Source organism: Candoia aspera, chromosome 6 (genome assembly GCF_035149785.1).
Source record: "Candoia aspera isolate rCanAsp1 chromosome 6, rCanAsp1.hap2, whole genome shotgun sequence".
NCBI classification, from domain to species: domain Eukaryota; kingdom Metazoa; phylum Chordata; class Lepidosauria; order Squamata; family Boidae; genus Candoia; species Candoia aspera.
Window position 1 is genome coordinate 38574628 of NC_086158.1, and position 23240 is coordinate 38597867.

The 23240-nt window shown below is 38.9% G+C and overlaps 1 protein-coding gene across 5 annotated transcripts in view; it reads left to right on the plus strand.

The window, feature by feature from the left end:
- The window catches only part of FARP2 (FERM, ARH/RhoGEF and pleckstrin domain protein 2), a 73106-nt gene extending 50705 nt beyond the window's left edge, over positions 1-22401 (plus strand). Inside the window, exons 14-27 of one of the 5 annotated variants that reach the window (XM_063306758.1) lie at positions 823-977; positions 3230-3319; positions 3860-3993; positions 6029-6107; positions 6709-6946; positions 9717-9862; positions 11190-11258; positions 11360-11449; positions 13324-13406; positions 13965-14083; positions 15598-15737; positions 16918-17025; positions 18302-18453; positions 20740-22401. In XM_063306758.1, coding sequence (XP_063162828.1) covers positions 823-977; positions 3230-3319; positions 3860-3993; positions 6029-6107; positions 6709-6946; positions 9717-9862; positions 11190-11258; positions 11360-11449; positions 13324-13406; positions 13965-14083; positions 15598-15737; positions 16918-17025; positions 18302-18453; positions 20740-20830 — 1694 coding nt within the window. In that variant the 3' untranslated portion in view covers positions 20831-22401. Of the gene's footprint in view, positions 1-822; positions 978-3229; positions 3320-3859; positions 3994-6028; positions 6108-6708; positions 6947-9716; positions 9863-11189; positions 11259-11359; positions 11450-13323; positions 13407-13964; positions 14084-14517; positions 14682-15597; positions 15738-16917; positions 17026-18301; positions 18454-20739 lie in introns of those variants that run through there. The other 4 variants (XM_063306756.1, XM_063306757.1, XM_063306759.1 and 1 more) reach the window with 4 other exon arrangements.
- The last annotated feature ends 839 nt before the right edge of the window (positions 22402-23240 follow it).

Consider the following 23240-nt stretch of genomic DNA (forward strand, 5'->3'; position numbering starts at 1 on the left):
ACTGATTTTCTGTGCATAGGGCTTGATACTGTGTTGTGCCAAGTCTGAGAGGAAAGCTAGAAAAATTGGAATACATATTTTAGCTGAGAATCTGTAATTATGTAAATGTTTTTTGACAATTTCGTTGCCTCTCTACTTGCGTGTCCCTATTGCCTGAGCCTCTTTTCCTGGCAATTATCTTCTTTTGTGGTTGATCCTTCTTCAAATGCTGATTGGTAACTGAAAATTCTCTGTATAATTAATGATGCAATGTGGGTTTAAGGCTATGGAAAAAATTATATATAGTGTCAATAGTTAGCATAAGTTTCCTGCAGAGAGTTTGAGGGGAATGTACTCCATGGTCTGTTTCTCCTGAAACCACATTTCCTGTCTCTGCAAACACAGCTGCTCAGATTAGTTGTACTGTACTCTGAAATGATGAAATATGCACCCATTTATGTTTTCTTCTCATTTCTACTTTTCCAAAGGCATTGTGATTAGCATGTTATGGATGTGATTTATCCAAAGGAGCATGTTAACTCAGTGTAGTGTGACTTTGCTGTGTTTAAACAGATGAATTGCTGGTGGTGGAGGGGATTGACTTAATTTTTTTTTCTCAAGAATCCAAATCTTTAGCTAATACTGGTTTGAACTGGAACAAATCATAACTTTTATTTTCATGGACTACTTAAAATATATGAGGGCTTACTAATTTATTTTGAAGTTAGAGGAGGCAAGAATTGCTTTTAAGTACAGTATAGATTTATGCCCATTTTGGTATTTTAAAAAAAGAGACATCTTTTAACTTTCTTCTTTCCCCCTCCTTTCTTACGGGATGCTTAGGTCCTCAGCTATCTTCTTTTAAAGTGAAGAGTCCAGCGACCTTGAATCCCCCATTGCAGGTGACTACAAGCCAGGGGTCATTTTCTCTGTTGAGCCCTGTCCTGAGCGATGTTGGTGGAGTCCAGTTTGAAGAAGAGGATGAAATGAGACATAAGGTAAGAGCAGTTGACAACAAGTGGTTCCATTTCCATTCCTACTTACTGCATTATTCCCAGCTTTGCTGGTCATTTTCTTTATTGCATATCAATATTATTTGTGCAGGTTTGCCTATGTCTGTATAGTAGTCCTATTGCAAAGGATGCAGTATCTTAGGGTCACTTCACACGTGGTACCTTTGTTGTGTGGCTTTCCACCCAAAAATTTTCAGGACAAATAAATACACTACCAGTTACCAAAAACAATAAATGCTCTTACTTTTCATAGCCAGGAATCAGTGAAAGCCTATTCTTATCCCATGAGCACATGTCATTTTTACCTTGAAGATAATAATTTGTAAATGAAATGCAATTGTGAAGTCCATTCAACCGCCATTCCTTTTCAAAACTAGACTCTTAAAACTCATAGTTATGGGCAAAGTAAGGGGTTACACAAGATTTTAATGCTTATTTTGCAAACTCAGTGGAATTCTTAGGTGATTTACCTTAATTAACAACATTAGTAATTACATAATCATCATGGGAATGTGCAGTTCTCAAGAACAAAGACAAAGTCCTAAAGTAGATCTAAACAGGTGAAATACTAACATTAAAATTAGAAGCCGTATTCCCCTTCAGACACATGCACACGCATACGTAGACGTACAAATGGAAATGTCCATACCTTGAGTTGAAAGAGTATAGTCAATTATTTTGCCTTGTGTAAAAGTTTGTTGCTGAAAATCATGCAGAAAGATGTAAAAGATTGGAATCTAGTACCTAATTGGAGAATTAATTACATATTGAAAAATCTCCAGTATTCATGTTTAGATATAGTATGACTAGAAAACTATTCAGTGCAGTTTGATTTTGTACAGTACTGGGCTCACGCAGACACCTTCCTTATCCCAATGTCAAGATGGTCTACTAACCATATGTTGAAGACATCTCCCCATCTCCTTCACCTTTGTGCTAACCTGCTAAGGCAGGCTGAAGCCAAATCAAAATGATCCAGCAGAAAGTTGTGTTTTCCACTGGAAAATGCAATACAAACTCCTAAGTGAACCTTCTGATTCACTCGGAAGAAAACCCTGAAGGGGGTTATCAAGTGCCAGGCTCAGTTTGGCCTGCTGTAGGGCCACTCCCTTCAATCTAGCTTCTGGGCTTGGTGCCTTCATGGCTGCCAAAATGAACAGAGTCTGCCAGGTAATCAAAGTTTGTTCTCTCTCTCATTCATTTTTTTAAAGACTTGGATAGGAATAGTGACCTTGTGGAAAGTATTCCACAAGTTTGCCATTCCTATTGAAAATCTTTCTATTTTTTTTTCTTCTCCAATAGGCCTCAGCAATTTCTAGGAGAACAACTAAGGAAGACAGATCCTTCACCCTCCCTGCTTCTCTCCCTTTTGCTACACTTGCCCTTACCTCCACACTTCCCTCACAGCTGCCTCCAAGAGCTGCAGTCTTGCCATATATATATATTTCTTTGCCGCCCGTCTCGTAATGACGACTCTGGGCAGTTTACAACAGTTAAAAATAGAGAAATAACATATTATTAAAATAAAACAATATACATATACATATAAATATAAATATATAAGTGAGGGTAGCAATTTTTTGGCCTTGTTTTGGAAGTGCAGCAAGAAGACATTGTGGGAGCAATGGTTTTTTGAAGTGGCTCCTGTCTTGAGGTCAGGATGAAGGCACATTGCTGAGGTGTGGAGAAAAGCCCACTGACTAGCACTGCTTCCACTGCTGCTAGGAAGGGAGGGATTATCCTGGTATCTTACCCCATAAAGTGCCATTCAAGAAACAAAGGGACTGGGGGAAATTGTACCTGCTAGTTTGCCAAACTGGATCAGGATTCCTTTACTTAAATATCAAATGGATGAACTTTGGATGCACATCCAGATGTAGTTCAAGCAGTGTGATTCCCTTGGACATGCAATCCGAGTTAGAGTGCCCATTCCCATCAGCCTTAACTCCCATTAGTATTGCATTTGTGAATTAGGGCCATTACAGACAAAATCACTTGTATTTCTTGGTTGCAGGTAAAATGTGTTGAAAGCAGCTAGTTTTGGATCTGGACTAATGTGTAATTTGATAAAATATATTTTCATTGCTGAGGTCCAGTAATTCGTTGCCCAAACAATACATTTGGGCTTATTTGTCTCAATTTTTTTTTTTTGAAATGTTAAAGCAATTTTCAATATTGCTGCATGTTTCATGTAGTATTTCTTTTTCATTTACTGGGGATTTGTTTGCTTCTTTCAGAAATGCCCAGCAGACCAAGCATATTTCATTGCAAAGGAAATCCTTGCTACTGAACGAACATACCTAAAAGACCTGGAAGTTCTAACTCTAGTAAATCATTTAAGCCTACACTTACGAACTACTTCCTCTCTCCTGAAGAATTATTTAAATAATTATATATGGAAGGATATCTTTGAATCAGTTATGGTTTTATTTAATCTGCCTCTGCTACTCATGCAAAATCCTGTAGCCGTCGTTCAATCTTCCATCTTCCCAATGTTCTCATATGTTTTAATTAATTTTCTTTGTTGCCCTGCACTTTAGGGATTTTAGGACTGCGCATCACTTCAGGTTTGAAGGTAAAAGGTGCTTCTGAGTGAATGCGGCACTCGTCTAATACTAGTCTGCAGATTTTACTCATAATAGGAATTCGATGTGTACAATTTCATTTTTAAGATATTTTATAAATGTCCCTATATGCTTTTCCTGGATTTTCATATTAGATGATCACACAGTTAGTTGTAAAAGAAATATTTGATCATGCTTCCAATGGAAGATTTGTTTTTAGAGACCTATGGTATAGAAAGAAAGTAAATAAATAAAATTTAAAAATCCAAGCATCTACTACTTCTTTATTTTTTTCTTCTGCAGTGGTTCCGCAGTGCAGTCGTCAAGGAGAATGCAATGCCTGAAGGTCTCATGACCTTATTCTTCTCCAACATAGACCCTATCTATGAGTTTCACAGAGGTCTTTTGAAGGAGCTTGAGCAGAGACTAGCACTCTGGTAAGCATTATTGGTCATGTGATTATGAAAATTGGGTTTCTAGAATTCTGTGATACCTGACAGAACTCCTTTCCTACGATGTTGCATGAATGCACATTTGAATGGTGTTTGTTCCATGAAATCATCCCTCAATTTTCTGAATTGCACTGATTTGTATACCAATTGTATGATATAAGGTCTCTAAATGTTCAGTGAGTGCACAGTCATTCCAGTGAGCAAATGATTGTTTTATTTATGGGATAAACTTTTATCTGGATGTATTTAAAAAGAGTATGGAATTCAACAGTTGTGGTATATTTTCTTTGAATATGCTATATTTTAATTGGTCAAAAATGGTCCCAAAAGAAAATCTAAGATTTTTGGCATTCCTGTAAAAATATATGCTGTTGAAGGAAATTGTACTAGTTTAAATTTCAGTTTCTTTTCCTGTGCTGTATATCATAAGCGTTACAATATGTAAGTAAAAATATATGTATCTCTCTCACTGATCCATATTAAGGAGAATCTTTTGTTTTCATGACTTTCTAGTTTCTGGTGTGAATTCTTTTCCCTTCTTTCACTTTGTGCTCTTAAAAGCATGTTGCACCTAAAATGCAATAAGCTCAGTGGCTAATGTGGTGGAGGGTAGAATAGGTTTAAACCTTTGGTATGTCTGCCAATTATTTAACATGGATTACAGAATGGATTGTATCTCCTTATGGTCTTACTACCTCTGTGCAAGGGGCAGGACTTCCAGACTGTCTGCAGAAGTATCCCTGGACTGATACAAACAGAAACAATTTATAGAAGATCATATAAAAATAAGTAATGCACTTAATATCTTGGATAAATGCAGGAAAAAAAATAAGCTGACACATTCCCCCTCTTGCTTTGTTATTAAATGTTTATTTTTATGAAGAGGAAAACACAAATTTGTTCAGTGGAGAAATAATGATTTGTTTAGATGGCAAGATCTGATACGATATGGATGAAATCTTTTGAGACTCTTAATTCACAATGGATTAATTCATCAGAGGGGCTTCAAAAAATCAGAAGGCGTCTGATAGATACTGGTTTTAGTATCTTCGCATGAATAGCGTAGTATCAAAAAAAATTGCAGAAACAAAAGGGGGAATGCTTAGAAACCTGACTGAATTTGAAAAACTAACAACATGGAACTTGAAGCATCTGCTGGACCTTATTTATAAACTGCTAACAAAGTAGGATTCAGAAACTGAACAAGTCAAAGATTGCATGCTCAAATGGATATAGAATTCGTATGTAGTATAGATATGCAACAGTGGGAATTTACTGAAAGAACCCTGTCAGATTCACCCCAAATATTATACTTTATTCATTTGTTCGTTTGTATTTTATTCTTTTATCCCTTTTCCTGTTTCTTTTTCTTGTTTGCTTATATATCTTCTTCAAAATGTTTATTGAGTTTAGTTGATAACATATTATGTTAACAATTTGCTCTGTTTCCTTTTTTGTTTTTGTTTTATGATTACATCTTAAAATTCCAATGTGAGGTATAAAAGAAGATAAGGCATCATGTGAAACATTAAATATGAAAAGAGGGCTCCTAAAGTGCTAGAAAAAATATTTCTTTTTGAGCTTGGATAATGCAAGATGCCTAATGCGTTTCAGAGAGAAACTCTTTGCTCAGGGGTAGTTACTTTTTATTCAGTTCAGAGACATGCTCCCATTTTCTGAATGGGAAAGTAGACTATTCCTCCTTTCCAGAAGTGTCCAAATGAAATTATCACTGAAGAAGGAGCTGCTCTCCAAAATACATTGCAATATCTAGGGGGGGGGGGGTTGCCTTTCTGGGAGATTGTCTTTCTTGCTCACATGTTCAGCTTGAACTACAAAACAAGAAGAATGATTAACCTGCTGAGAAATAACTAAAAACAAGTTGCGTTGTTTCTTTCAAAGTTACTGTGGTATCTTACTAGTTTTGGAAAAATAGTGGTTACATTTATTGGTTGGCTCTGAAAAATAATTTTAGGCTCAGTTTTTCCTAGGGCTGACTTTTTCACTCTCTCAACTGAAGGGAGGGACATTCCAATTCTAGGAAAGGAGATTATCAGCGGATTGGAGATGTCATGCTGAGAAATGTGCATGTGCTGAAGGTATGGAAGTATACATCACTCTGAGGAGCCTGTGTGTTCTTTTATTTTCAGTCATCCTCATTGATACAGTGCTTATGTGTTTTAATGATAAAGATGGCAAATTCTATGTGGGAAATTTAGATAGTTTCTTTACAATAGAAAAATGGCTATATAATTATCAGGCTTCATCTAAAAAATTAATCTGCATGCTACCACATATAAAGATAAAATATAGATAGATTTTATATATGTTACTATAGTATCTATTTGTCTTCTTCCTTTGAAAATTAAATATACATCATAGTGAATACTGTATCTAAGATGTAGCAAATGCTCATGTTCTCAGGTGAATTTTATGCTGTTGAAATGTCCATCATTCATTCATATATTTGTTGAGATTCTAAAACTTTCACAAAATTTGTCTAACATTACATTTTGTGTGAACATAGAGTATCACATTTTTAAACTTTCATTGTAACACATACAGTTGTTGCAGACTGGTTAAAATTCTTTTTCTAAAGAAGAATTATTCTTTTTTCTTCAGTAATTGACTGATATTCCAGGTAAAGAAATTGCATGATTTTATGAAATCCTTATGGTTGCATCTTCTGTGACCCCATAGGAATTTATCAGCTATCTGCAGAAACATGATGAAGTCTTGATGGAACTTGAGAAAGCAACTAAGCGTATTAAGAAACTGGAAATAGTTTATAAGGAATTTGAACTCCAAAAGGTTTGCTATTTGCCCCTCAACACTTTCCTGCTCAAACCCATCCAGCGGTTAATGTACTACAAGCTGATCCTGGGAAGACTTTGCAAACACTATCCAGCAGATCATCAAGACTACACTGATTCCAGGAGTGAGTGATAGATTAGGCAAAAGGTTACAAAGCATCTAGTTGACATTTTTTGTTTTCTTATTTTATGTTGCTGATGGACACTGAAGTAGTGAAATAATATGGCTGCAGAATTAGTTCAATTTTTTTCACCTCGAGTCTCTGACAAAAAAAATAAAACAAGCTGGGTAGAGTTCTTCTAAAAACTCTACCCCAGAAACACGAGTAACTGTTAGAGCTGTACAAATCATTCAAAAGGGGTGCTTTGTAAAGCAAGCTGGCCCAGCAGATCATCCCACTTTGAAGAGTTAAAGCAGACATGTGCTCCTGAAGGCTTTCACAACTGAGGAAAGCCTTCAAATCAGTCATACCAACCCAGCTGAAAGATGCAGCTGCTTTAATCCTTTGAGGAGGGAGCGCTTCACTTGTAGTTATGTAGTTTCGAAGCGAATATTTCTAGCTCAGGGTTGAACTGTGGAGTCCTTGGTGCTCTCTGAGCCTTGTTGATGTTTCATTGCCAGACTAGGCAACATCTTCAGTGTGAACATCTTTGCATTAAAGATGTTGCCTAGTCTGGCAATGAAATATCTGCAAGAAAACAACAAGGCTCAGAGAGCACCAAGGACTCCACAGTTACATACTTTGCAAAGTCTACCATTGAAATGTTTGCACAGTCCTACAAAATATCCTGAGGAGAACAACATGTGGTCCTTCAGAAATTACTGAACAACAACTCCCAGCATCCCTTGCTGTGGTGGTTGGTGCTGCCCTTACCTCTGTGATTCCCCCAAAGGAACCTCCACCACATCCAGTCTAAGCCAGTAGCAGCCAGTAGCAGCGGTGCAACTCTAATTGCACTGGTCAAAACACTGAAAAAGAGACCAATTGACACAGACATGAGTGCCTAATTCCAGTCTCAAAACAAAACTCTTTTATTTTGAAGTTGGAACACTTGAAACTGTCATTGTAATACAAATGTTTCCAAATTAAAATATTTTACAGATCCCTGTTTTTAGAGTGCCATAGTAATAGATAGCATCTATTTGACTTTGGCTGTTCTCAAAAAATCTGTATAGAATTGGGTCTTATTAGTATTTAGATGGAACATAATGTGGATATCCCAGAGATTTAGGTAAGATTGGGAAATTGAAAAAAAAATCCAGAAAAGTGGCAATTTCAAGTCATTTCCATGTTGCTTCTAAGAAAACCAGAAGCCACACTTGACTCAAAGGAAGCTTTACTTGTATTTTAAAGTGATTATGGGAGCTTACTCTCTCTAAGTATAAAAGTAATTGCTAAGCTACCAAGCTTATTTATTCTTATTGTAGCTGGTTTACGTCATATAAGAGAGCCAGTTTGGTCTAGTGATTAAGGCAATGGGCTAGAAACCAGGAGACTGAGAGTTCTAGTCCTGCCTTAGGCATGAAAGCCGGCTGGATGACCTTGGGCCAGTCACTCTCTCTCAGCCCAGCCCAGCTCACCTCACAGGGTTGTTGTTGTGGGGAAAGTAGGAGGAGGAAGGAGTAATAGGGATGTTCGCTGCCTTGAGTTATTTATAAAAATAATAAAGGCGGGATAGTAAATAAATAAATAAAATATAAAATGTTTGCCATACAGCATTGCATTAGTATGGATATAGAGTTGTAAATTTGTCCATTCTCAAAAGCCTGTCTTAAACTTTCAAGAAAATATGTCATCAAGCAACTCACAGGACTAAGGCCTTGCTCATAGTCACCCATGTCTTAGTCACCTACCATTTGGATAACTGTAATGCTCTCTATGGAGAAGATGCAGATGCTAGGGAGAGTGGAGGGCAAAAGGAAGAGGGGCCGACCAAGGGCAAGGTGGATGGATGATATTCTAGAGGTGACGGACTCGTCCCTGGGGGAGCTGGGGGTGTTGACGACTGACAGGAAGCTCTGGCGTGGGCTGGTCCATGAAGTCACGAGTCGGAAGTGACTAAACAAATAACACAAAATGCTCTCTATATGATGATCTCCTTGAAGACTATCAGGAAGCTGCAACTGGTCCAGAATGCAGTGGCACGTGCAGTTTTGGGTGCCCCACGGTTCACCCAAATAACACCACTGCTGTGTGAACTGCACTGGCTTCCAGTTGGTTTCTGGGTACAATTCAAGGTGCTGGTTATCACCTTTAAAGCCCTACATGGCACAGGCACAGGTTAGTTGTGGGACCACCTCTCCCTGAGGGTATCTGCCCATCCTACTATTAGGTAAGGTGGGTGTGCTCCAGATCCCCTCCCTTAAATGTTGCCATCTGATGGGACCTTGGAGGCATGCCTTCTCAGTGGCTGTCCCAGCCCTTTGGAACAGCCTCCCAAATGATATCCTTACTCTTTTAGCCTTCCGGAGGGCTGTGAAGACCTGGCTCCTTCCCCAAGCATTGGGCTAGGATGAGAGCTTAGCTGTGAGGATGTTTGGTCTGGCACCTGGGGGGAATGGTACCTTTGTTTTTAACTAAGTTTTATTGATTGTTGTGAGCCACCTAGAGTCGTTGTATGAGATAGGTGGCCATAAAAGTCCCATAAACAAAGAAACAAACTCACTTTGGATATGCGGGTAGTAATAATTAAGTAGCTAAATTATACAACATCTCAGAATTATGTTTCTCATTAATTCTAACATGCTTTATAAGTTTGTATGAGTTTAATTCAGAGATAAAATCTGAATTCTTTAAATAGATCTCCTAATGATATCTTAAAGTCTGCAGTAGCTTCATCCTTGATGTTCTGATTGTTTGCCCCTGTGTGGGGCATTTTTGGGTAATTCTGTAGATGCACTGAAGGAAATCACAGAAATGACATCGCAACTTCAAAACAGTTTGATCCGGTTGGAAAATTTCCAGAAGCTAATAGAGCTACAGCATGACCTTCTTGGCATTGACAACCTTGTAGTACCTGGAAGGGTAATCAGTTATCTTGTGTGTTAAAGTCATCATTGTTTTTATACAGTATTTTAAACTGGTTTGCTGCTTGCTTGTATCCTATATAGAATGCTTGCTTTAGGTATTTGTTGTGTTACTTTAGAGTTGGTGAAAGTGTGAAAGGTGAAAGGTCCCCTGTGCAAGCACCGAGTCATGTCTGACCCTTTGGGGGGACGCCGCTTTTGCGACATTTTCTTGGCAGACTATAGCGGGGTGGTTTGCCATTGCCTTCCCCAGTCATCACCTTCCCCAGCAAGCTGGGTGCTCATTTTACCAACCTCGGAAGGATGGAAGGCTGAGTTGACCTGAACCGGCTACCTGAGAATCCAGCTTCCTCTGGGATCGAACTCGGGTCGTGGGGAGAGTTTCAGTTGCAATACTGCTGTGTATTACTCTGCGCCACACGAGGCTTTAGAGTTAGCTTAGGCTAAAGTGCTGCTGCTTAAAGTCGAACTTACCATTTTGAAATTATACTTACACGTACCTCCTAAAATAGGTTTCTAAAATATTTTTAACCTTATTCTGAGAAAGGCTCATTGAAAAGCTCATGCTGGAGATATCAAGAACATTGTTTTAATATTCTGTTCCATGTTAGTCTGCAGAGGCACTAAGCATTGGTGTGTCCATCATTCCATCTTCATCCTGGCATTCCATACAGTGAGCCAGTGTGGTATAGTGGAAAGACCCAGATTCTCATTCATCCTCAGCCACAGAAACTCACTGGGTGATTTTGGGCCAGCCATTCTCTCTCAGCTCTACTTACTTCACAGGGTTGCTGTTGTAGAGAAAAATAGGAAGCAGGAGTGCTGTGCATGCTGCTTTGGACTCCTGAGTGAAAGAAGACATATAAACCTACATAAATAAATCTTCTTGCCAGTCAAACAACCATACCAGAATGGCCACCCATAAATGGAAACTGTATCCATCAGAGATGGCTCTCAACAAACCCTGATCAGTCTGATTACCTCACAGGAAACTAAGCAATCCCAAACATTTTGCAGCAGTGGTAGAAAAGATCCTCGGTCCCTTTGTGATGCCTTCCTTTTTTCTTGGAACAAACCCCCCTGTTTTACATGTTTCCATCTGTTTTTCTGCTGACTAGAGTCTTTGCAAAGAACAATAGGGTCTCAACCAATCACTCTCATCATACCTTCACGGCACTTGTGATCACATGATCGCAGGGGTGCTGGAACAGCCAGAACTTCGAGGATTGGTTATAACCACCACTTGTTCAGCACCGTCGTAACTTCAAACAGTCATTGAACAAGTGATCATTAACTGAGGACTGCCTGTAACCCATTTTTCTTGTTCAATTTTTCTACAGGAATTTATTCGAGAGGGTTGTTTGTACAAGCTTACCAAAAAGGGTTTACAGCAAAGGATGTTCTTTTTGGTGAGTTGATATCTTTGCTCAAGGCTGTCACAAAACACAGCTGTAATCAGAGGTTGTTTTTAAAAGATTGGAAGGTTTGACAAAAAGATTTCTTGCCTCAGTTTTCAGATATCTTGCTGTATACAAGTAAAGGTGTAACAGGGACCAATCAGTTCAAAATACGAGGACACCTCCCTCTGCATGGGATGCTGGTAAGTAGCTCTACATACAGCAGCCAAGCATTAAGATAATATGATCTTTCTTCTCTTAATTTATACTTTTTCGTTATAATTGTTAAAATTGGTTATTCCTATTGGCTCTGGAATTTTTTTCAGATATTAATATAATTTCATAATGACATGGAAGAGCAAACTCAGCCCTTCCAGGTAAATCAGACAGGAGACATGACTAGATGAACTAATTCTACTTTATTGTAAGGCTACACTAACAGAATCTTACAAGTCTGAAAGTACAAATCTCCTGCCCTCCGTATCCATTGCTGGAGTGTTCAGGGAGGGCCTTTCCTAAGTTTCTTCTTTAGACCATTGCCCTCTCATGGACTTCCTATCCTTTTATCTGATCGTTCCCCAGGCAGCATCTCTTCCCTCTGTTTTCCAAGGTCGCCCTCACATTCCATCACATAGACCTTGTCAATTATCTGGCATCAGAATAATTAAGAAACTAAGGATGAACTTACCATGATGCTGTCCTTTGTAAACGTATATGGATGTTGCAGTTGCTGTTACTCCCACACCTGGACATTGCATGCTCTTTTACTCCTCAGTGAAACTTTTTTCTATGTTTATGTTTGATTTTCAGCTGATAGTTCTGGATCCTCCGGTAAGTGATAAGCAAGTGGAATATGACCACTGTGTTTAGACCTATTAAAGTGGCAATGTAATTGTAGCTAATAGTTTTATCCTCTAGAACAGAGGTCTCAAACTTTGGGCCACAGGCCATGTATATTCATTTTGCATGGCTCATGCAATGCAAAATGTTCATTTTCAGTTCAGTTCATTTTCCATGGCTCATGCCTTGTTCACATACAGCAGGAGAATGAGAGCCAGAAGTAGGTCAGCAACTTACCAATCCTCCCTTAGGCTAACGAAGGTGCATACTGTACATGGGACTCATATTCACAGCTCTGGGCAAGCCAGGCCAAGGGGTGACAGCCTGGGACTGGCTGTAGTAGGAGCAAGGGAGGAAGGCGCCTTTGCTGCTCCTTAGTGCAAGAGCCAGATGTCTCTTGTCAAGATGTCCAGATCCAGTATCAGTTTAAACCTCCTCCTGTTCCTGTGCAGCCCTTATCTCAGTTGCTTAGGGTTTATTACTGTGCACATGCAGCTGTTCTGTCACATCACACCTTTCACATCTTGTTGGTTACCAGGAAAACAATCAGGTTCTGCTGTCATCAGCTGATGTTAGCGCCACTACTTGGAAAGGTATCAGACCATGTTGTTGCCCAATGTATTAATTAGTCAGCAGTAGCAATAACACTGAAAAGCAACAGATATAGGGGTGTGTAGTTTTGTAATTCTCTGCAGCACTCTCTTTGATGCTGCTTAGAGACTTTTGTATCAATGTAGGAAAAGGTTTCCTTGTTGTGGATGTCAGGCTAATGAACTAGTCCTCATGAAGCACCATGATGATATGAGTTTGGGTCAGCCTTAGTAGGTAGACTAGACAGGAAACACGACCAGATGAGCTAATTCTACATTATTGTAAGGTTATTTTAACAGAATCTTGGAAGTTTGAAAGTACTTTTCTCCCGCATTCCCTTAACAGCTCAAGAAACTAGGGAGGGTCTCTTCTGAGCCTCTTGCCCCGCCCACATTGCTGCTGTGGGCTAAGCTGCCTTTTATCTAACCGTTCCCGTGGCTGCGTCTCTTTGCCCTGTCTCCTGAGGTCATTCCCACATGTCATTACAGTTTGAGACTCCTTAATTAGAAGGTAAATAGACGTGAAATTAACAGTGCTTTTAAAAAATAGGTGATAGGTAGGTTGTTGCAATTTTTATGCAATTTCTTTTAATTCACAACACACACCATTCTTCACCGAGTGATGAGGCAAGTTTCTGTTGTTACAGGTGGAAGAGAGCGAAAATGAATGGTCTGTCCCTCATTGCTTCACAATCTATTCAGCTCAAAAAACGGTAGTAGTGGCAGCAAGGTAAGGAGCTGCTCAGTACATTGTTGGTGCCAAGGGAGGGATCTCTGTTCTGATGGTTCCAAATGACTGTGTATGCATGTACAGCAAATACAGGCATACCATCCCAACTCTGCTCCAGATTATGCAAAGGAGGCTCGGATTTCATGCTTCTCCAAGTCATTGCAGGGCGGCTGCAATGAGACAAAGTTTCTACCTGGAAGAACAGCAAGAGAGATAAATCGCATCCTGCACCTAAGTGTTGAGATTTGCTAATATGAATGTTGTTTCCGTTCATCCTTTTGTTACCTCAGATTTCAGAAAAATTGGAAAAAATATTGAGATGTGGTGTTTCAAAGTAGAATTTTGAATACTTATATTTGAATATAGAATGGTTGAGGCAAGATTCTGGAGTGGTCAGAATGTTAGCACCAATTGCAGACTTTTCTATTCCAGTGGAAATCTATAAAAAGGCATGAAATAGTTCTATATATTGGATAAGCAGTGTTTCTTTTAAATGTAAAATACATTACAATTTATCTCTGAACACATTGCACTTAATGTTGTCTCTATGCTTCTCAGCACTCATCTGGAAATGGGGAAATGGTTGGAGGATTTAAATATGGCAATTGAAATGGCCAAGAAAACTGTTGAGAAATCAGGCATGTTTCTCGAAAATTCTCTATCCAGTCGTTCTAACAGTAAGTAACATGTTTGTGATTTATGATTCACAGTTGTGCACACTGTCTGCTTTCTTAGGACAGAAATAATATGGCTACAGTGATAACAACTAAAAACATTTTGGCTAAGTAAACTCTATACCCTCTCAGGTGCTCCTGATAACATCAGTCTTGGCAAATAAGAACCTCCAGCTGTTAAATAATAGTAATGAATTTTGTGGTATGTGATCTTTTTCCTGCCACTATTTGTATTGAAAGTATCCACCCTTTGAACCCAGTTCTACAGTAGCCACTGAATATATTTTTAAGAGTTGTGTACGCCTGATTGGCTTATTTTATTGGTAGGAGATCCCACAAGGCACCTCAAGCACTAGGGCATTGTTAAGGGATTCTTGTCACTATCATTATTCACATACCACAGTCTCTTAAATGTTTGCTCCCTTCTCCTCCTTCAGGATCCTCAGATGAGGTTTCTCTAGAGCAGGAGTCCGAAGAGGACATTAATTCTTCTCGTAGCTCCCTGGACAGGCAGAGCCACCACCGTGCCAACACTACCATGCATGTCTGCTGGTACCGCAATACCAGTGTCTCCATGACCGATCACAGTGTGGCCGTCGAGGTACCCAGCAGCAGCTCGTGCATCACTTCCACTTATCAGTCTGTCTTGGTTGCTGGTTTCTCTAACTCTATACATGCCTGTGCTTTTAACCTTCATCCCCTTCATTGCCTTCAGTAATTTCAGTGGCCATATGAAACAATAAATGATTGCAATATGATTTTTATGGTGTGTGTACATCTGCATGCTCTTTCATGGAAGAAACTCACAGTGGGAAACAGAACAGTCTTCTACAGCCCCTCCTTCCCAAACAGATGTTGATGAAAGGGAAAGGAATCTCTGTCTATATATGCGTCAGTTTTCAGTAAAAGATAAGTGAATGCAGCAGTATGAACAAAGGTAGATTCAGGGATAGTGTCCAGACTTAAAGCATTGCTTATGACTTAGGATGTTCTTATACAACATTGAGTTGGCTTTGTAGCTTTAATGGAATAACTACAGTGGGATGAGATGATAATTGGCTGACGGCATTAACTCAAGAATGATAAGAATATAAATAGCGCTGAATGTAGAACAGTGTTTTTCAACCTTGGCAACTGTAAGATGTGTGGACTTCAACTCCCAGAATTCCCCAGCCAGCATGAATGAGTAGGTAAATTAGTTGCTTTAGCCTTCACTGCCCACTGTGAAGGAAATCTGCTTTCAGACTGTGGAACCATGATCACGTTCACGCACTAATTCTGACAGGTCTTTTGCCTTCGGTAAATGCATTAATCTTCTTTTCTCATTAAAGCCTTGTGATCCCTTTGCACTGCTGATTTTAAGACCCGCCATCATGAGCCTCACACATCTTCAAATCATTTATTTTTATTTTTTACCTTTCATGCTATTTCTTTTAACAATCTTTTCAGGTACTGCCCTTACTTATTCTAATTTTTTTTCTTCCTTTTTCTGCCTTGCATCTCCTTCCTCTGCTCAGTTTGCTGCTCTGTTGCTGTTTCTCCAGAGCTTCCTCCTCGCTATTTGCTGGGCCAGACTCAGCGGCATAACACTATCACCCACGTTTGCTGGTATCGGAACCAGAGCCTATCCCTGTCTGATTATCTGTGCATGATTCAGGTAAAACTGCTTCTTTCAATCTTAGTAGGTGGATATATTTTTTACACCATCACTATTCTTTCATTCTCTTAAACACTCTTCTAGTATGCAGCAGCAAAAGATCTAGCGTATTCAGCCAATGGTAGGAAATAATTTGTTTTGTGAAAACCAGACCAATTAATCTGTTTTGTTGATTGAATGCACACTTACACACTTGCTCAGGTGCCATGCCATGTTTTTACCCTTTCCCTGCAGCCCTCTAGATGTTAAATTATACCTTTCACCAGCATGGTACGTTGGATACTGGCAGTTCTAATTCAGCAATACCAGATTCCCCAAAACTGCTTTAGATGCATTGAATTTACACTGTAATTTTGTTTCACAACAAAATTCTTGTCCAGTGGTGCTTTGGGGAATGGTGTAATTGCTCTGCATAGCTTGTCTTCTACTTCTTTTATCCTATGCTTTTTTCCCCCAGTCTGTTTACCATATTGTCTTCTTAACCAGATTGAAACTATCTCCTTAGCATTTTGCATGATGTGGGAACTAGGTGACGGGGGAAAAGGAGATTTAACTGGACAGACTAGGGTTGGAGATAGTTTGAATGACTTGAACAGTGATTACTCTGTTGGGGAATGTCATTGGTTATTATCTATCCTGACTAAGGAGGAAATGCAGATACATGCAGGTATTTAGAAGGTATATTATCTTCTTTTAAAAAGTGAATAAAGAAGATATATAGATTACAGTAATATACTTTACAGCATTCTTTCCCAACTTGACACCCTCCAGTTTTGTTTAATACAACAAGATGTTGGACTACAGTAAGATGGCTGGGAATTCTGAGATCTCTAGTTCAGTACATCCATAGGAATAAAGTTGGGGAAGACAGACTCAGTCTGTTTTATCACTCTTCAAAGTTAGACTCAAACTGCATTTTATTTTTTATGCATTTCTCCCTATTCCACTTTCCCACTTTCACCATCAGAAGTTAAGAGATGCAGACAGGAAAGAAGCAGCCTTGCTAATGAGAAAATTGATGATATAAAAGTCAGTTGTGCACAATGAATGCTATGTAGCATTTCTCAGCTTAGGGGAGTCAGGCCTCAGGAATAGCAATTTGTTTTTAAAATACTATAAGCAACATCAATAGATTTTTGTTGTGCTACCTCACAATATTATTTCCCCCTCTCCTATATAGAACCAATTATCAGGGTATCTGCTGAGGAAGTTCAAAAATAGTAATGGTTGGCAGAAACTATGGGTTGTTTTTACAAACTTCTGTCTGTTCTTCTACAAAACACACCAGGTAAGATAAAAGTTGCACATTTTCAAGATGAGATTAAATGTTCACAGGAATACTAGAGAGGGGACTTGGCTACCCATGGTGCCATTATCCACATTTTTGTCTATTCACAGTTGATCATTATAGACCAATAAACAATTTTGCATGCCTGCAGTTTTTGACAAGGAGTTCTGATCCATGTGCCATTTAAGAGTACTCATCCAGCCACTACCTCGATTTCTTAGCCATCTGCAGTGTTTTGTGGCCATCGATTTCCTGCACATTACTTCCCCCAGAGTAAATTTTACTTATGTAGCAGTGACTCTGGGCAGTGCACAAAAGTTTAAAACCAACACCAAAACCTAATGTACCAAATAGAAATAATAATGATGATAATAATAACAACAACAACCCAGTTCTAAAAAGATTCCAGATTTATTCCATATAGACCAAGTGCACAGCAGAGAGCAGTTGATTGTATTTTATTCAGTTCAATTTCTGTGCTGCCCAAAATAACTCTGAAGTTTTGCAGGGAATGGCAAATGTTTGCCCAGAGTGTGGCCTTTGTAGTGTTGGTCCTTTTCTGGAGTTGTGGAATTTAACACACCCATGCCCACACACACACACACCACATGGCATAAAATACTCTCCATGGCTGTCTGCTGGACTGTAACCCCCATGAATAATGAGGTCTTATTGTACAATATGTGGATATGTCTTTTGAATATAACTAGTGATTGTTAATTTCATTGCCTCAAAGTTTAATATAACACCTTGGGCCTATCCAAGGAATTGGGGTTTCCAACTTAATTAAACTGGCATTTCCAAATATGGTACAAAATGCAAACCTTGTGATTACAATAGCTTACTTAATTTTTGTACTGCTCTGTTTTTCTTCCACCTAATGTAGTCTGGATGGGCAATGTGGCCTTCCAAATGATGCTAAACTTTGATTACCATCAGCTACAGGCAGCTTGGCCAATGGCGAGGTATGATGGCAGTTAACAATGTGGAATCACACATTATCTCCTGATTTAGCATGATGGCAAGTTCTGAAAACTGTTGGATATTGCACAATTGTATATTTGGTGGGGTTTTTTCCCATGGACCAATTTGGTTATCTGTATTTATATTTAGACAGAGATTGAGATACAACTTTCATATCCATTTTTAAATGATGCAGCATTGTCTTTTTTTATAACTTCGTAAATTATTCTGTAAGTCTTCGTTGTCTGTAAGTCTTTGTTGAAGAATAGCATAGAACGTCCTGAATATTTCCTATAAATTTCCTATTCTCCAGGATGATTATCCACTGGCCAGTTTACCACTTATTGGTTACACAATCAACATGCCCATGGAGGCAGATGGCATTCAGAAAGATGATGTCTTCAAGCTGCAGTTTAAATCCCATGTCTATTTCTTCAGGGCTGAAAGCAAGTATACCTTTGAAAGGTAAGTGTCTGTCTTAATCCCAATCTATAAAGGTAAAGGTTCCCGTTTAGTCGTGTCTGACACTAGGGAGCAGCTTTCATGGCCGAAGAGCCAGCGTTTTCCAAAGACACTTCCGCAGTCATGTGGCCAGCATGACAGTCACGGAACGCTGTTACCTTCCCACTGAAGCGGTACCTATTTATCTACTCGCATTTGCATGCTTTTGAATTGCTAGGTTGGCAAGAGGTGGGGCGAGTGCAGGAGCTCGCTCCGTCACACAGTGCTCAGGTCTCGAACCGCTGAACTTGCACCCTTACAAGGAACTAATTACCCCAAGTTGTTCTTTTAGGAGTGCTTTCCTAGGTATTGGCCTGGTGACCCAATAAGGAATCCATTTGCCTTTAAGAAATGGCGTCCTGCTTTATGCAGCTGTTTTGACAGTCACTGAAGAGAAAAATACAGTAGTTGCCAGATTCCACTGGCACAAAATTGGTCTGAATCCAGTCAGTGCTGAAGTTTTCTGTACGGAGATAGAAATTGAACAAGTGTGGACATTGTCAAAATACTTAGGAGCAATTTACTCCTACAACCCAGATAAAGTAACTATAAGAGGAAAGTCCTCCTAAAATGTTAAGGGGACTGGTATGGGGGTGGAAGGAACTTTTAAATATATTTTTTCCATGTTTTCATGTGAAAAACTGAATTAGTGTATGCAATACACATGTGCAACTTAATTATTTTTAAAATAAATCTAAAGCTTTTACATTCAATGTAGCAGCTATATGATTTTATATGCTAAATTTTACATAATGCATGTTACAGATATATAAAATAAATATACAAGAACGTAAGTACTTCAAGTTTTTTAAAATGTTAAGTTTATTTCAGTAAAACTTGGGGGGGAAATTTGGCAGGAACCAGGAGTGGGCTGCTCTTGGGGAACATGAACTTGGTGTTTAGTGCCAGTTCCATGCTCTAGGCCCCTGGACCGTGCCCCTTTGTCACGTCATCAGACCTTGGCGGCTGTAGTCTCTGGCTGCTGCTGTTAAATGCCTGATCAACCTATAAGGTCTATTTCATCCATGGATGAGAGGATTGACCTTCATATATCACTGAGATCTGGCTGGGCCCTGGGGGCGGTGTCCTTCTCAGGTCAGTAGCAAACCTTGAAAACATTTTTTTTTGCTCTGTTTAGGTTAGAGGCAGATAAATGTACAACCCTACAGTTCTTGCCAATTACTAAGGAAATACTTTCATCAGTTGATCCATCTAGTTGAGCTGTGCAGAGATCCAGATTCAAAGGGCAAAAGGTATTACAGAGCACTTATGGATGTGCACGTGGAGCCCGGTCAGGAACACATTAAGCTATACATGGCTTTTCCCAAGAATACACATCAGATGTAGAGGACAGCTCTGCAAGCCCAGGAAAAGACAGTCACTTTACAGTGTTCCCCACAGGTGCTACATGCACACCCATAAGTGCTCCAGATTTCATTTTTCCTTTAAAACCTGGATCTCTGCAACAGACAGCTTACCATCTAACCTCTGTAGAAAAGCCCTCTCATCGAAATTGATGAGTCATTTGGTATAAATAGAGAATTGTGTAGATTTATTAAAGAGTGATATATTTATTCAGTGCTATCTTTACTCTCTGGGTGGTATGTAGTTAATAGTAAACTTTATTACAGTTTTTGACAAACATCCTGTATGTACATGTATGTATGTATGTATACATAAAATTCTACATAGTTGATAAAAATAACAATTAAAAGAAATTAAAAGAGTTAAAAAGGAAAAGGTAGGGAAGAGGATAAAATTTTGAAGGTATCAAAGAAAAGCAATTTTAGTAGACTATATTTGCTGGGTGATATGAAATGGTAAAAGCATTCAGAGCCAATACAAAAATCAGATTAATTTTTAAAAATAGTCCCTGTGTGGAACTCAATCTTGTGTCCCCCTTTTAAAAATGATTTGTTATGGACTTCACAGTGGCATAAGTGGCTATTATTAATCCCTTTGTTCATACAGAATACTGCCCTTAATATTAATCCTGGTATTCACTGCATGCCGCTCTGCCCCAGAACTGAGCAGCAGCTATAATACTGCCGTAGCTCTTCTTTTCAATAAGGCTCTTAACTTCAAGAAGGTAAACATTAAAGAGTAATATATTATTTTACTTAAAATTTCAGTAAAAAAGGGAATCTAACATTTTAATAGCCCTGTCAAAAGCTACTAGATAGCATGAGAGTCAAAACCCCATGGCCTTCAAATGCTAGTTAAAGCTTTGGATGTTGCTTTTCTCATCAGGTGGGTGGAAGTGATAAAGAGAGCCACGAGTTCTCCTGGAAGATCCAGCCTTCTCACCGCAAAGGATGAAGAGGGAAATAGCACAAACTGAAAGAGGCGGAGCTGGTCTCTGTTGTGAATTGTGCGTGGCAGTCTGGCTGGAGGAGAGGAACCTGAATTTGTTAACAATCAAAGGAGAAGACATCTCTTACCTGCTGTGGAAGGTGGTGAATTTTGCTGTAGTATGAAACACAGGGACCAAAATCCCACTGAGCTCAAATCCAAAGAGAAAACGTGGCTGCTGCTTTTATATATGGCTCAGTGTTGTTGTTTCTACTTAGATGAGTAGAATTATTGGAGGTGTTTGGCTGGTCTCAAATCTTGTGATCTTGAATTGATTTCTAGAACCTGTTAATGTTTAGTCTGGTTAAATAATCTTTGTGCAACTTGCCCACCAGCCAGGCACCCCCCACATCTTGCAAGCCACATTCACATTGTTTATATGGTGTTTCTACTTGCAGTAAAAGGGAGAGTTCAGAAAATTGCCAGCAACTTAAATTTTCTTTTCCCAAACTGACATGATGCTTTTTCTTTTGTAGAGTAAGTGAGAGAATTGGCTGGAAATTTTGCTAAGAGAATGCAGTTTATTCTGATATAAAGAAAATAATGTCTGTATCACTGCAGTTAATATTTTGAGTTCCCCGTGTCCTGATATTGTTCCCACTGGTTTCCTGTATCTATGTGCTTCTCATGGCTTTTGAATAATGTTCCTCTACTCTCTTTCTCTCTCTCTGAGTTATAAATATGGACACAACCTGGAGGAATAGAAAGGTCAGTTTAAAAAATAGCCTGTTTCCTTTGAAACAAAAATAAATGCCTACTGCTGCATGTATGTACAATGAACAGAATTTAAAAAATAAATTTGAAGCAGCAGTAGAAGGTTGAGTGTTTATGTATCATTAACTGTAGAGAAATAATCAGGTACTAATGATTTTTTGTACAAAGGAATAAATAAATGCCAAGGATTTACAAAGTAAAAACTGGCACAGGCGTAACTTTCAAAATATATATTCTGTTATTAAGATAGCCCATTAAATTTAGATACCACACAGCTGCAAGTTAACAAATAACAGATATCCTATTCACAACTGTCTCCTGTAACTTAGCGCCATTGTCCTATACCATGGAAGCAGAATCTGTGGTGTCTGTCTGTATGTTTCAATGAAGATGAAAAAACTACCCTGGCAAGAAGGCTCTGTGCTTCTTACATGGCACAGATCCACATACTGTCCTTGGATAGCAGTGCAAAGTAGCTTGCTGGTTTGAAGAGGCCGGATCTTAATGCAACTATATTTGTTAGTTTAAGCAACAATGTGGTGACGGGTGGTGTACTTAAGGGAAACAGTGTGGGGTGAAATGTTACCTTAAACGCTATTTTGAAGTGTGGGAGACTGGAAGAGGGACTTGACAAAACTTCGGATTCAGTTCATTACTCATGGAATTGATTCAAAAGTTACATAGGTTTAGGGTTTATTTCCCATGGAGAGCAGAGGGAAAATTCTGACATCTTTCTTGAGGAGGAGCAAATTCCTAAAGATTTATTTAATATAATGGCCATTTATTATGCCTTCTGTCTTAATTTATTAGTCTGTTTTTGGAAATAAACTATCATAGATCTCTAAATATAGTTCACTCGTAATCTATCATACTTAATCTGGAATCTGGGGCATCCTGAGGGTTCATAGGATTTCATGAATGCCACATGGCAACAGCAACTCCTTTGGCAGGGGTGTTACATTTTTATTTATTTATTAAGAAAACACATCAAAATGTATAAGCTACTTTCAAATTCACCATATTCCCTAAGCTTTAGCAAGGATTACTTACTGCTAGACAAGACAAAGTCATCTTCTCTCCCTCTCCCCCCTAACCATTCAGTGGTTTAAAATTGAAAAGACATTGTAACAACTTTTTTTCCTGTGCTTGTGAATATCAGAACCTAAGGTTTCTCTAACTGCATATATGCTTGCAAGCTGTAATGCTGCACTGGGTGTTTGTAATTATGCTGCTCTCTACATCCTTTTTTAAAGATAAGGAAAGGGCTAAGAACATATTGTCTAGTGTCCTTTCTCTCAGATTGAGACAGGCTTCCTCCTTCTGCCCCAGTTGATACCTGAGATACCATCTGCATTAAAAAAAAAAAAACTCCTATGGCATATCCTCCTCTTGCCTTTGGCAGTTTTCCAGGTGGGATCCTCCATTTCAGATGATTTCCCCCTTCCCAGGAAAAAAAGACAAAGCTTCACTATGTAACAGTACCCAACCGATTTTTAAGTTTGCCAGTCACCATTACTCTTTATTAAAACCATCAACAAAACTTCAGCACTGTTAACATTGTCTAGATTCATCTTAATTTGCCAACCATTATACCTTCCCTGTTCCTGTTCTTCTTCTTAGTAAGACTCCATGTCTGATGCCAGCCCAATAGCCCTTCCTCCTCCAAGGGGAATATTTTCCTATGA